The following is a 14,255-nucleotide window of genomic DNA, read 5'->3' as shown; positions in this document are numbered from 1 at the left end:
CACACACACACAAACGAACACGTGCGCGCAACGCTCGGCCGCACGCTCACACACACACACACACACACAGCTAGATAATACATCATCTGATATGTTTCCTTGTTCATATGCTTTTTTCAAGTCATAAACGTAAACAATGAATGGTTTTACTGGGATTTTGTGCAGCGTTTTGTATTATCTGCGTTGTTGTCGGATTTAAATACTCTCTCAAAAACTGGGTATCTAATCACGATCGATAAGATTTTCCCCTTTTCGATTAAAAAGTACAATGAGATTTAGTCAGAACCATAACATTATTCTTCCAAAAACACTTATTAACATCCATGTAAAAGAAACACAACTCTGTTCATCAAATTATCTCCCCCTTTGCAAGAAACGTATGGCGAAGGCACATTTCGCGCCGCGGTGCAGATGACGCAATTAACTCTCGTGACGAAACGATTGGTTCGTGACGTCGCGTCATCAACCGTTCATGAATGGCCCTTGTATGAATGGCATTCTTTCTGTTGGGATGACGTGTGAACCTCATCATTAGTGACTTGGAAAATCGGTCGGATTTAGGTATCCCCGAAGTCGGTCGGAATTGGATACACTTACCAGGCTACACTCTTCCACACTGACAGGCGCGCACGCACGTACGCACGCACATATGCAACAATAACAATGATAAAAATCAAACTTTTAAAAGCACTTGAAAGTTAATACACAAAGCAACTATTGATTCCCTACGATTATATGATCGTGACTGGCTCTCTTTCCAAGTTGGAACGTTTTCAATCTGCTGTCTGACGTCATCAAAGTGTTGAAAAACGTACGGCAATGTCTATAAAACTCTCACTTGACCACAACATTCACAATGCAGTGCATTCAAGGATTGAAAAAAAACACTGGCGTTGATCAGACACAGTCACTGAATGTTGTTATTTTACAAATGAATCTGCTTAACATTTGGTAAGAAATGACCGTCAAAGTGCCGGGCGGTCGTGAGAATTCAAGGTTTTCAGAGACAGACAGTAAATAACGTGCTCTGAAATAAACACATGCCGAAAAATTCTTTAGTCAGCCAGTTGATCATCTGCCTGACAACGGATAGGAAGTATAAAATTGGTCGCATCATGGCAATTTGCTGTGTATGGCGGTCATAACAGACGATTTGTCTTCAGGACGGTCGTGAGAAAAAATGAGACAGACACCTTGCCCGAGTGACTAGACAGTAAATAACGTGCTCTGAAATAAACACATGCCGAAAAATTCTTTAGTCAGCCAGTTGATCATCTGCCTGACAACGGATAGGAAGTGTAAAATTGGTTGAATCATGACAATTTGCTGTGTATGGCGGTTATAGCAGACGATTTTGTCTGCAGGGCGGTCGTGAGAAAAAATGAGACAGACACCTTGCCCGAGTTACTAGACAGTAAATAACGTGCTCTGAAATGAACACATGCCGAAAAATTCTTTAGTCAGCCAGTTGATTATCTGCCTGACAACGGATAGGAAGTGTAAAATTGGTTGCATCATGACAATTTGCTGTGTATGGCGGTTATAGCGGACGATTTGTCTGCAGGGCGGTCGTGAGAAAAAATGAGACAGACACCTTGCCCGAGTGACAAAATGACCAAGCGCAAGTAGAATAAGCCGTAGTTAGCCTTTCAAAACCCTTTCATATCGTGATTTGATGGAAATTGCTACTTATTAAAAGCATGTTACGTCCAAACCTTTTAACAGCCATTCCAACTGAACAGATTTGTAATTAACGTTTTTGAGACAGACACATTTAGAAAAAAGACCGTTTACTTCACATGCGATTGTATCGACTAAACATAAACACATTCATTGTTTTTTTTAACTAAGTGTGTTCATCTATCTCTGTTCTTTGGTTTCTAATGTACTTTTAACTGGATTTCTTTGTGTGTTTTTGTACTGGTGCCTTTGTCTATTGCAATGTGGCTAAAAAGGGAAATCGTGTCTGTCTCATTTCTCACGACCGACCTACCTTTTTCGCTGGTGGGGAATACAAACTTGACTTAAATTCGATCAAAGTTTATTTTTCATATGTAAATTCCGAAGACATTCGACACAGACCAGTGAAAATTCACGACTCAACAAAACGAAACATTTTATTTGATATCAAAGTTAGGGACATACCCGACTCTGAAGACTGTGAAACCTGTCTCAAGCGCTTAGAGCAAGCCTTTTTAACGAAAGTTTTTGATTTAGCGCTATATAAATGTTCTTCTTCTTATTATTATTATTATTAAATAGGTAAGATCATACTTTTAGGGATCACTTCAAAAGTATGTTCTGCCGAGACGTCAGGTAAAACTGACAGGACCGTAACCCGCGAGGACGAGAAGCAGCCTCCCCTTCTGAGCGCGAAGCGGGCATGGCTGACTGCTGGCTCTAGCGGTTGGCTTGTGCCATTGATGAACGTTCCTCTCCTCCCTTCTGTGGGGAGTTGGAGGAAGGGGTGGCATTCTGAGCGGTTACGGTTCAAACAACTGGTTTTCAAACAAAATGGCAATTTATTCTACCTCCACAGCATTCTAAACGCTCACGGTTAAAATCTTTTCTCTCAATCAAATGGCATTTGCAGCGTTACCACCTTCCCAACCCAAACTATACAACTACCTCGTTCGTTATCCTCAAAGTTTTACAACTTACTCGAGATACTGTACAGACACAAACTTGTTGGGAAACACTATTTATGTTCATGAAATATCTTTGATAAGGGGGAGCGTACAGACCTCCATGTTTGCACAAGAAATGCGAACTGTTTGTCAATAACGTTAATTGAGTTTGTGTGATTGTTCTAGAGGAAATCAGTTTTTACTCCATTTGCGATGTGGTGCCAAAAGACAAATTTCCATGTTTTATGTCAAATAAAAACGAACAAAGTTTTCTTATTTTATCTTATTTTCATTTCTGTTTCAACAATGTCAATATTAATAGTAAAGATAGCTTGAGGAAAAGGCAAACCCTTCCACCTGTACCAATTTCTGCAAATTGCCATTTCCTCAATCTTCATCCATACATTCATTGCACACAGAAGGGGGGGGGGAGGGGCAGGGAGGGAGAGTGGAGGGGAAGGTGGCGGAGGAAGGAATGATATTCTGAGCGGTTACAGTTCGAATGCTGAAATACATTGTAAATTATCCCAATCTTAAAATGTATCCTAATTTACATTGATGGATTCAATAAATGCGCACTATGCTGGTAAAACTCCCTGCCACCTTACTTATTTTGGTCATTCTTCCGTGCCAATCGATTGAGAGGTGGGTAATCACCCCCCCTCCCCCCACCACCCATAACACCAGTTCTTTCCCTTTCGTACTGAGGAGGTGTATTCAAATAATCAGTTCGGTCAGCCACGTTAGCATTAGTTGTGTCTGATAAAATACCGGACATATTGAACATGTATTTGTTCTTCCTTTTTATGTCCGTTTGTAAGCCAAATTACACTTACAAAATACAATAGATACTTGTTATGTAGACTGTATTTTTCATAAACCAGTTTACTATTAATATGTCCTTACGTTTGGGGTTAGTTCATCCATTTAATAGGTAAGATCATACTTTTAGGGATCACTTCAAAAGTATGTTCTGCCGAGACGTCAGGTAAAACTGACAGGACCGTAACCCGCGAGGACGAGAAGCAGCCTCCCCTTCTGAGCGCGAAGCGGGCATGGCTGACTGCTGGCTCTAGCGGTTGGCTTGTGCCATTGATGAACGTTCCTCTCCTCCCTTCTGTGGGGAGTTGGAGGAAGGGGTGGCATTCTGAGCGGTTACGGTTCAAACAAATGTTTTTCAAACAAAATGGCAATTTATTCTACCTTCACAGCATTCTAAATGCTCACGGTTAATATCTTTCTCTCAATCAAATGGCATTTGCAGCGTTACCACCTTCCCAACCCAAACTATACAACTACCTCGTTCGTTATCCTCAAAGTTTTACAACTTACTCGGGATACTGTACAGACACAAACCTGATGGGAAACACTATTTATGTTCATGAAATATCTTTGATAAAGGGGAGCGTACAGACCTCCATGTTTGCACAAGAAATGCGAACTGTTTGTCAATAACGTTAATTGAGTTTGTGTGATTGTTCTGGAGGAAATCAGTTTTTACTCCATTTGCGATGTGGTGCCAAAAGACAAATTTCCATGTTTTATGTCAAATAAAAACGAACAAAGTTTTCTTATTTTATCTTATTTTCATTTCTGTTTCAACAATGTCAATATTGATAGTAAAGATAGCTTGAGGAAAAGGCAAACCCTTCCACCTGTACCAATTTCTGCAAATTGCCATTTCCTCAATCTTCATCCATACATTCATTGCACACAGAAGGGGGGGAGGAGGGAGAGTGGAGGGGAAGGTGGCGGAGGAAGGAATGATATTCTGAGCGGTTACAGTTCGAATGCTGAAATACATTGTAAATTATCCTAATCTTAAAATGTATCCTAATTTATATTGATGCATTCAATAAATGCACACTATGCTGGTAAAACTCCCTGCCACCTTACTTATTTTGGTCATTCTTCCATGCCAATCGATTGAGAGGTGGGTAATCACCCCCCCCCTCCCCCCACCACCCATAACACCAGTTCTTTCCCTTTCGTACTGAGGAGGTGTATTCAAATAATCAGTTCGGTCAGCCACGTTAGCATTAGTTGTGTCTGATAAAATACCGGACATATTGAACATGTATTTGTTCTTCCTTTTTATGTCCGTTTGTAAGCCAAATTACACTTTCAAAATACAATAGATACTTGTTATGTAGACTGTATTTTTCATAAACCAGTTTACTATTAATATGTCCTTACGTTGGGGGTTCTTTTATCCATTAAATAGGTAAGATCATACTTTTAGGGATCACTTCAAAAGTATGTTCTGCCGAGACGTCAGGTAAAACTGACAGGACCGTAACCCGCGAGGACGAGAAGCAGCCTCCCCTTCTGAGCGCGAAGCGGGCATGGCTGACTGCTGGCTCTAGCGGTTGGCTTGTGCCATTGATGAACGTTCCTCTCCTCCCTTCTGTGGGGAGTTGGAGGAAGGGGTGGCATTCTGAGCGGTTACGGTTCAAACAACTGTTTTTCAAACAAAATGGCAATTTATTCTACCTCCACAGCATTCTAAATGCTTACGGTTAAAATCTTTCTCTCAATAAAATGGCATTTGCAGCGTTACCACCTTCCCAACCCAAACTATACAAAAAACTCGTTCGTTATCCTCAAAGTTTTACAACGTACTCGGGATACTGTACAGACACAAACTTGTTGGGAAACACTATTTATGTTCATGAAATATCTTTGATAGGGGGAGCGTACAGACCTCCATGTTTGCACAAGAAATGCTAACTGTTTGGAGAGTGGAGGGGAAGGTGGCGGAGGAAGGAATGATATTCTGAGCGGTTACAGTTCGAATGCTGAAATACATTGTAAATTATCCTAATCTTAAAATGTATCCTTATTTTCATTGATGCATTCAATAAATGCGCACTATGCTGGTAAAACTCCCTGCCACCTTACTTATTTTGGTCATTCTTCCGTGCCAATCGATTGAGAGGTGGGTAATCACCCCCCCCTCCCCCCACCACCCATAACACCAGTACTGAGGAGGTGTATTCAAATAATAAGTTCGGTCAGCCACGTTAGCATTAGTTGTGTCTGATAAAATATTATCCTTAAAATTAATATTAAAAGTCCTACGGTTTTAAGCCATTAAGGATTTGAGTGTTTGTCCGCTTTCAACAAAAAAAAAGGAGGGCAGGGGGTGGGGTTGAGATGATAATGCTCTGTGGAATTCGTTAAAATGAAAAGTAGTTAAGATGTTTCTTGGTAAGAATTATAAGTCTGTATTCTATATCTTGAATAACGGGTTTGTAAAATGATTTTTTATTCAAAGCGACTTAAAAGGTAGAACCTTTCAGGATCACCAATAAAAGCAAATAGATGAGCAAGTAAGAGGAACACGAACAATAAATCTCAAAACTTTTTAAAAATAAAAGGATTAAGATGTAAGCCACGAAGGCTGTGGTAATAAAAAATAATATATACAGTTTGGCGACTAGTGAGCCTAGGGTGAGGATATGTTGTCTAGAAGGTAGTCGCTAGAATCAGGAGGGATGGCGGGAGCCACTCGACCTCAAACTGAAACACGCCGATGTGATAATCTGGGCTTAGAGTTATACCCACAGCCCCATGTCCGAGACCCTGACCAGTCGGCACAGCAGCAAGCTGTGTGACCAGCCTGGAGAACTGCTACTGCGCAAATAATCCTGGGGACTCAGACCATGGAGCTGCATATAGTCATATAAGGTTTTAAAGGTAATTCTATTTGTAGCGCATGGAGCGAAAATGTGCTGGAATGAATAGGGTTCTCCACAATGGCAGGACTTGTTAAAGATATGGAAGCGGCAGCCGCCGGCACGGAGGCGTCTGAAGATAGTGAGGAGGTTTGTTGGGAGATCGGGGTGTAGATCGTTCATATCAATGGGTTGATAGGACAGAGATGTTACGTACTGACTTCGAATAAGTTTACGAAATTTACTGTAGAACTCGGTAACTGAGTAGCCGATGTTGGTGTTATAGCTGGGCTAGATTCTGCCGCTTCTTTGGCAGCGACATCCGCCAGCTCATTTCCCCGGATCCCTACGTGAGAGGGGACCCAGAGAAATGCTACGGATGTGCCGGATGCGATTAACTGGTGACATGTAAAGAGGATGTCTCTTTGTAGCTCTGCCCGATTTGATGTGTTTCGATGCAGAGCTTGTAGTGAAGAGCGCGAGTCAGAGCAGAAAACTACTGCACGCGGTGTGACTGGGAGGTCATTTATAAAAGTGCATGCCATGAGCAAGGCAAATAGCTCGGCTGAGAATATGGAGATGTCTTTATTAAGAGTATATTTCCTTGAGATTTTGAGATCTGGGATCACAAAGGCGCAGACAACGCTGGCGTCTGCAAATTTGGATCCGTCAGTGAAGACTTTTAAATGCTCCGAGAATTTGTAGTTTAGGGTTTCTTTTGTAACAGTAGCTAGGTAGACGGGGTTATCTTTTTTGGTAGTATTATCTTCACTGTCATATAATAGTAGGGGTTTCCTCAAGCCAGGGCGGGTAGGAGGGCGGAGGGACCCTGGCCAGCTCACTGACCTTCATCCCGCTATCGGCTAGAATGCGGTTTACTGTGTCGGATAAGGGTAGCGTTTTGGCCAAGAGTTGAGTGCTATGTTTGGTGTTGACCTCATAAGTTTGCTGCTGAGGAAAAAAAGTCAGTCAGGACCTCGCAGGCAGAGTTCTCTACCGCGTGGGCTCTGACAGCATACTGAGCTGAACGGAGTTTTATCTCATCTTCAAGGGGGAGCCACCCACACTCGCTGAAGACTCGACTATTACTCGCTTGTTGGGAGAGTCCCAGAGCTATCTTGAGCGCCTAATAGCCAGTTTTTTTCATGAGCGCCGGGCGCGTCGCGAAGTACGCTTCGCACCGGTACTAGAGGCGGGAGCGAATTAATGCCCGCACTACCTCTGTGACACACTTGCGTCCTCTGGCCCATGATTGAGACGCCAGGTAGCGTATGATATATAGATCCTTGTTGGCCTTATTGATCAGATGTTCGATATGACTGGTCCAGTTAAGTCGAGTATCAATGATAACGCAGAGGAACTTAGCTTCTGAGCTCGGTTTGATAATATCACAACCTATATTTATACTACAGTTCCTGCACAGTTGTCTACGGGAGACAACAAGAAAGACTGTTTTATTTGAGGATAGTTGGAAGCCGTTGGTGTACATATATTGACAGAGGTTGTCGATTTTAGTTTGGTAAGAAGATAAGTCGACAGTGTTGGTAACTCTGTTATAGCGTGGTCTATTAGTGTATATTAAGACGAGGTCGTCCGCATACAGAAGTACACTAGCACCATCAACCTTAACAGAAGTAATGTCATAGAGCATGATACTGAATAAGTTTGGCGCGATGATACTGCCCTGGGGAACCCCCATGTCCAGCACATGGGTTTCGGACACCAAAGAGCCCACTCGGACAGACATCTTGCGGCGATTGCTGATGAAGTTTTTGATGAATTGGTACATGTGGCCAGAGACACCAATTCTGCCGAGTGTTAGGAGTAGACGAGCATGCCAGACGCTGTCGTACGCAGATTTAATATCAAAGAAGGTTCCAAGAAGAGAATTATTACTATGTACCAAGGTCTTTTTGATTTTTTCAGTGACGTGCACAATGTGGTCCGCACACGAATGACCTTGCCTGAACCCTGCCTGGCATGTAGGGATGATATTGTGTTTATTGAGGTGGAACTCCAGCCTCTGGTTCACCACACGCTCAAAGATCTTGCTGAGGTGGGGGGTTAGTGATATGGGGCGGTAACTGCCAGGTAGATTGCCCGGTTTTCCGCTCTTCAATACTGCTACTACTCGTGAGTCTGACCACGCTGCGGGGATATTACCCTTTAACCAGCATAGATTGAAAAACTGAGTGAGCAAATAAACAAAGTTAGGTGGTAAATGTTTTATCATGTGATATGATATTGGGTCTGAACCTGTGGATTTTTTTTGGTCTTTCACGGAAGAGATGGCGTTTTGGACTTCTTTTGTTTTAAACATACAGTTTATAGGCAACTGGTTGTCATCTGGGGGGTATGTGAAACTCTTCTCCTGATCTAACCTATAATTGAGTCGTTCAGTATCTAGGGATTTTGATTGACTATTTTTGGCAAAGGTATCTGCTGATATGTTTGCCTTTTCAGAGTCAGTTGTGGTCAATTTATCTCCCGATAGTAGTGTCTTTTCTGTAGTTCTTTATCTACATTTAAATCTGCGGATTTTCTTCCAGATTTTGCCAGTCTTTGTAATCTCTAGTTTCTTTGTGGGAAAGTTTTCCCAGTTTTGAAGTTTAGCCTTAGCGGTGATCTGGTTAAATTGTATTTCAGCTGACTTCATATTCGTGAAGTTAGCGTCTGAACAGTCAATCAATCAATCAATCAATGAGGCTTATATCGCGCATATTCCGTTGGTACAGTTCTAGGCGCTCTGCAGTGATGCCGTGTGAGATGAAATTTTATACGGCCAGTAATTGCAGCCGTCAGTGCCTGAGATATGTCCTAATGTGATATCGCTTGTTTGCCAAGGCTTCATCACAGTCTGCATTCCACCACTCAATCCTTTTGGCCTTACAGTTAGGATTTACTGATTTAAGCGGAATGTGATTATTGGCAGCAGTGAGTATACATTGACGTATGCTATTGTAAGAGGCTTCGATGTCGTCCGTAAGGAGAGTTTCCTCTCTGACACCCTCGAGCTCCGCACGGAAGCTGTCCCAATTTGCCTGTTTGTAATTGTACTTTTTTCTGGCCTCCGAGTTATTGCGATTAGGGGTGAAATGGCGGAAGGTAAGAACAATGGGTAAGTGATCGGAACCGAGGGTGTCCGGGAGAACGTTCCAGTCGATGTCAGTGACTATGGAATTTGAGCAAAGGGAGAGATCGATTGCTGACGGGGAATGGTCAGCTCTGTCTAAAGTCTGGCTGCCGAGTCATCATTTAGTATACAAAATCAGTTTCCAAAATGACGTCAGCATGGTTGCTATTGGCATGTTTATATCTAGGGTTAGCAGAGTCCCACAGAGGGTGGTGATTATTAAAATTACCCAGCACGCACCATGTACCAGTTTGCTCTGCTATGATTCAGGGATTTTAGCCAGTGGGTAGGTCCTTTTTTTATTACACCCTTGGGGGTAATAGATGTTAGCTATGTTGAGGTTTTTGGATCCTTTTATTTCGATTTCGACAGCACATGTACTGAGATTTTCTGAACTAGGGATGTGAGGTACAAAGGGTTTGTAATTTAAGGAAGACTTTAGATAAATAGCTGTTTGAATGAGTTGCCCTGAGCCCTTTTGCTCTGGCCAGAGGAGACAGCGCTACAAAAGAAGCTATACGGCCCCAGAGAGGACTCGGAGAGGACAGCACGTTTCGCCCTGCAGTCCGGACTGACGATCTGACAGCGAACGCCAAGAAGACAAGAAGAAGAAATCTTGTTATTGTTTTGGATCTCCCATTCCCGCATCATTCACGATGCATGCTAATCGACATGAGAGAAGTAGGCTCCCTTCCACCCAGTAAGAGGTACACAGCTGCATGCAGAATGTTTGATTGCACAGATTTTCAGGATTTTGTCTAATGTTGCGACCAAAAAAAAGCATACAATAATGCTAGGTACCCCCGTGCGTCTAATTTCTCTCTTTAGACAGAGTCGATCCCGGTTTTAAGACCCCATGATCTAAGACTCCCACATTTTTGAGACCTTGCTTTTTCGGAGGTTCTGTTCATTAGGTCGGTAAATCATGCAACCTCCAGTTTAAGACTCCCTTCCTTTTCAGGCCTGATTCTTTCAGATCTCTGATACAGTCAAACCTTCCCTGGCGACGACCTCTCCTTAACGTCAACCTGCCCAGGACGACCACCCAACAAGATGACCGACGAGGCTTCAGCTTTCATATAATGCATCTTTACTTAACGACCGCCTGTCTTCAACGACCACTTCTGGTTGGTCCTTTGGGTGATCGTTATAGACAAGTTCGACTGTGGAATTATAAGCGGGATTATGCTGTACGATTGCACCCAACACGTTTATCCTTGACCCACCTTGTATCTTTCTTTTTGATGAGGCAGAAGTAGACAATGGCAAGGACGATGACCACAACGAAGACGCATCCCACGATGGATGCCACCCAGACCACTAAGTCCGAGCTCTTCTTGGGTACGGCTGGAAAAAAACCCACATATGATCACAGACATCGCCAGGCTTTTATATACAGTACATACACTCTTCCGTTTGAACCCTTACTGCCAGGGAACACCCTCGGTGATCTCCATAGAGAGCAAGCATTTTTTCAAAATGTTATTTCGAGTGGACGTTTATAGATGTGAATCGGAAGATTCGTTATGGCGCGCTGGACCTCACTGTTTATATCTAGAGAATAGACAGATAGATGTTCAGCTTGTGAGACAAACATTGTTAAAACATGAAAGTCTTCTTCTATCACCAAGACAAAGTCAGTACAATTCGAAGTTTTGAGATGCGTGCTAAAATCGTCTTCGCCGAACTACCATGCACCATTTAACCGTTTGCTTCGAGCTCTAATTCTCGCACACACACACACACCTACGGCACACACACACATACACATACAGACATACAGACAGACAGGCAGGCAGACAGACAGACAGACAGACAGACACACACACACACACACACACACACACACACACACACACACACACACACACACACACACACACACACGAATAGGTTGAATCACTTCAGTTCAGTTCCATGGGATAAAAAATCTCCTCCACTAGAACACAAACCAAACATCAACATCATCCGGACCGCTTTTTGTGCTTGTGGAAATTGCTTGGCTAATGTATTTTGCAGGTTACAAAATCAATTCAGCCCCCAAAAAAGGGGCAAAAAGTAGAAGAAAAAAGAATACCTGCTATGCACAGCAAGCAGTCAGGATTTAGACTTTAGGTATGTCTCAAAGTGGAAGGAGGCTCTTATTTTATGTAAAGGCCTGGACAGATACGTGTAGATTTAAGAATGGTTTACAAGAAGAAAAAAAAGGTACAGTCAAACCTGTCTACAACGGTCACCCTAGGGACCGTCTAAAAGTCGTCCTAACAGACAGGGGGTCGCTATGGAAAGGTGAATTATATAGAAGAAAAACTCGTCTGGGATCCTTGGGATTGGTCGTTGTGAGCAGGTGGTCGCTTACGAGAGCATCAGAAGGTGTGGAAAACACCACCCCTCTTTCAGACATATTATCTCGTAGTCCTAGCAACAGTCATTTTTGTAAATACAGAGGTATCTACCTTTAATTAGAAGGCGTGTGCAAAGAAAGAAAAAAAAACTCACTTTCTGTCAGGCATATTTCCCGGTGGTCCTAGCAACAGTCCTCGTTTTAAATACAAAGGTATTTTTCAGAATCAGAAGGCGTGTGCAAAGAAAAAAATTCTACAAAAGCGTACTCTCTTTCTGGCACATTTCCTCGTAGTCCTAGCAACAGTCCTCGTTTTAAATACAAATGTATTTTTCAGAATCAGAACGCGTGTGCAAAGATAACCCCCCACAAAAGCTTACTCTCTTTCAGGCACATTTCCTCGTAGTCCTGGCAACAGCTCTAGGTGTAAACACAAAGGTATATCGAAGAATCAGAAGCTGTACACACACAATTTATTTTTTTAAAGAACACAACTTGCTCTCTTTCAGGTATATTTTCCTCGTAGTCTTGACAACAATTCTCGTTGTAAACACAAAGGTATATATAAGAATCAGAAGATGTAGGGGAAGGGCTCCTAATATGGACCGGCTCCTAATATGGACCACCTCCTGTTCTGACAAACTAACGGCGCTAGAGCGCTCAAAAAAGTTTTATTCGCTGTATTTACGCTCTCTGGATAACTTGCACATGTCAAAACAGTTGCAGAAACACAAATCTCAAAACCGTTAGGCTTTTTTTCTTTTGTTCACTTTTGGCAGCGTTCACTCTAAATTTGCCGCCTAAAAAGGACTCGTTTCTGTCCACAGCCAAAGCTTTTATCACACAAAAATTGCTACATATGACAGCTTAGCAGTGTTCACCCCTAGTTTCTACTGCAAACAAAAAATAATAGCAACAAATCGAAGAAAATAAAAGCTAAAGGCTATTTTTATTAATTCAGTAAAAAGCTTGCTGGAAATAAACCTATAACTAGCCCTCGAGATTTAAAAAAAATATAACAAAAAGTCTTCTTTTCGTGGAAGTTGATCATTTCACTTATTTTCACTCTGTTTTTGATAAGCTTCTTTAGTTTCCTGGTGTGCTTCAAATAATGCTCTCATCATCCCGAAACAGATAAATCTAAAGCCTATTTTAATTAGTCTGGCTTGTACACTAAGTTTTATCCTGTTATTTTGAAGTATAGGGGACTTTTTAGAGTGATTCGTGAAGGCCGCTTCACTGGTCCATATTAGGCGCCCAGGCTCCTAATATGGACCATTTGTGATTTTTTCTGTATTTAATTTTTGCTGAATATCTATCAAAGCGATTTCACTCTGATTAGGCCTCATGGTTAACCTAAGAGAGAAGGACTACCAAACACAAAATGAAACTTCTTCGCAAGAAAACAAGCTAGTTATTAGCATGAAACAAAAAGTGGTCCATATTAGGAGCCCTTCCCCTACGCAAAACAACCAAAATAAAACAAAACAAAACAAACTTACTCTCTTTGAGCCACAATTCGTTGTAAATACTAAGGTATTTTTCAGAATCAGAAGGCGTGTGCAAAGAAAAAATATCCACAAAAGCTTACTCTCTTTCTGGCACATTTCCTCGTAGTCCTGGCAACAGCCGTTGGTGTGAACACAAAGGTATATATAAGAATCAGAAGCTGTACGCAAACAAACCAAAACACAACAACAACAAAACTAACTTTCTTGCAGGCATATTTCCACGTAGATCTTGCAACAGTCGCCGTTGTAAACACAAAGGTATATATCTAAGAAGCAGAAGCTGTAGGCAACAACAACAAAAACCAACTTACTCTCTTTCAGGTATATTTCCACGTAGTCCTGACAACAGCCCTTGGTGTAAACACAAAGGTATTTTTTAAGAATCAGAAGCTGTCCGCAACACAAAAACACAAAAACATCACAACTAACTTACTCTCTTTCAGGCATATTTCCTTGTAGTCCTTGTAAACACAAAGGTATATTTAAGAATCAGAAGCTTTACGTAAACCCAACAACAAGAAAAAAATCCGCAAAAGCTTACTCTCTTTCAGGCACAATTCCTCGTAGTCCTGGCAACAGCCCTTGATGTGAACACAAAGGTATATATCTAAGAATCAGAAGCTGTACGCAAACAAACAAAAACACAACAACAACAAAACTTACTCTCTTTCATGCATATTCTCTCGTAGTCCTTGCAACAGTCGACTTTAACGGCGTTGATACCACACAGTCCATCACACTGGCACTTCGGCTTCAGGGACGGGTGAACGAACAACGCACATCTGCCCTGGCACGTCGTTGAATTGACGTATTTATTGTTATCGGCTACAACAGAAAAAGGACCAACCATGATGATTTGTTTTTTGTTTGTTTGCTTAACGCCCAGCCGACCACGAAGGGCCATATCAGGGCGGTGCTGCTTTGACATATAACGTGCGCCACACACAAGACAGAAGTCGCAGC

General features: G+C 42.1%; 1 protein-coding gene and 3 non-coding genes across 4 annotated transcripts in view; 3 read left to right on the top strand and 1 right to left on the bottom strand.

Annotated features, from left to right (window-relative positions):
* Positions 1-14,255, bottom strand: part of LOC138962794 (uncharacterized) — a 41,845-nt gene that overhangs the window by 25,082 nt on the left and 2,508 nt on the right. Inside the window, exons 2-3 of the mRNA XM_070334755.1 lie at positions 13,956-14,117; positions 10,664-10,784 (exon numbers count right to left, since the gene is read on the bottom strand). Coding sequence (XP_070190856.1) covers positions 10,664-10,784; positions 13,956-14,117 — 283 coding nt within the window. The remainder of the gene's footprint in view (positions 1-10,663; positions 10,785-13,955; positions 14,118-14,255) is intronic.
* LOC138963362 (small nucleolar RNA U3) lies at positions 2,265-2,484 on the top strand. Its single transcript, XR_011454823.1, has one exon. It is a non-coding gene; the product is annotated as a small nucleolar RNA U3 (small nucleolar RNA).
* Positions 3,564-3,783, top strand: LOC138963361 (small nucleolar RNA U3). Its single transcript, XR_011454822.1, has one exon. It is a non-coding gene; the product is annotated as a small nucleolar RNA U3 (small nucleolar RNA).
* Positions 4,854-5,073, top strand: LOC138963359 (small nucleolar RNA U3). Its single transcript, XR_011454820.1, has one exon. It is a non-coding gene; the product is annotated as a small nucleolar RNA U3 (small nucleolar RNA).

This window comes from Littorina saxatilis, linkage group LG3 (genome assembly GCF_037325665.1).
Source record: "Littorina saxatilis isolate snail1 linkage group LG3, US_GU_Lsax_2.0, whole genome shotgun sequence".
NCBI classification, from domain to species: domain Eukaryota; kingdom Metazoa; phylum Mollusca; class Gastropoda; order Littorinimorpha; family Littorinidae; genus Littorina; species Littorina saxatilis.
The sequence above is the reverse complement of the archived record's forward strand: the minus strand, read 5'-3'. Positions and strand labels throughout refer to the sequence as shown.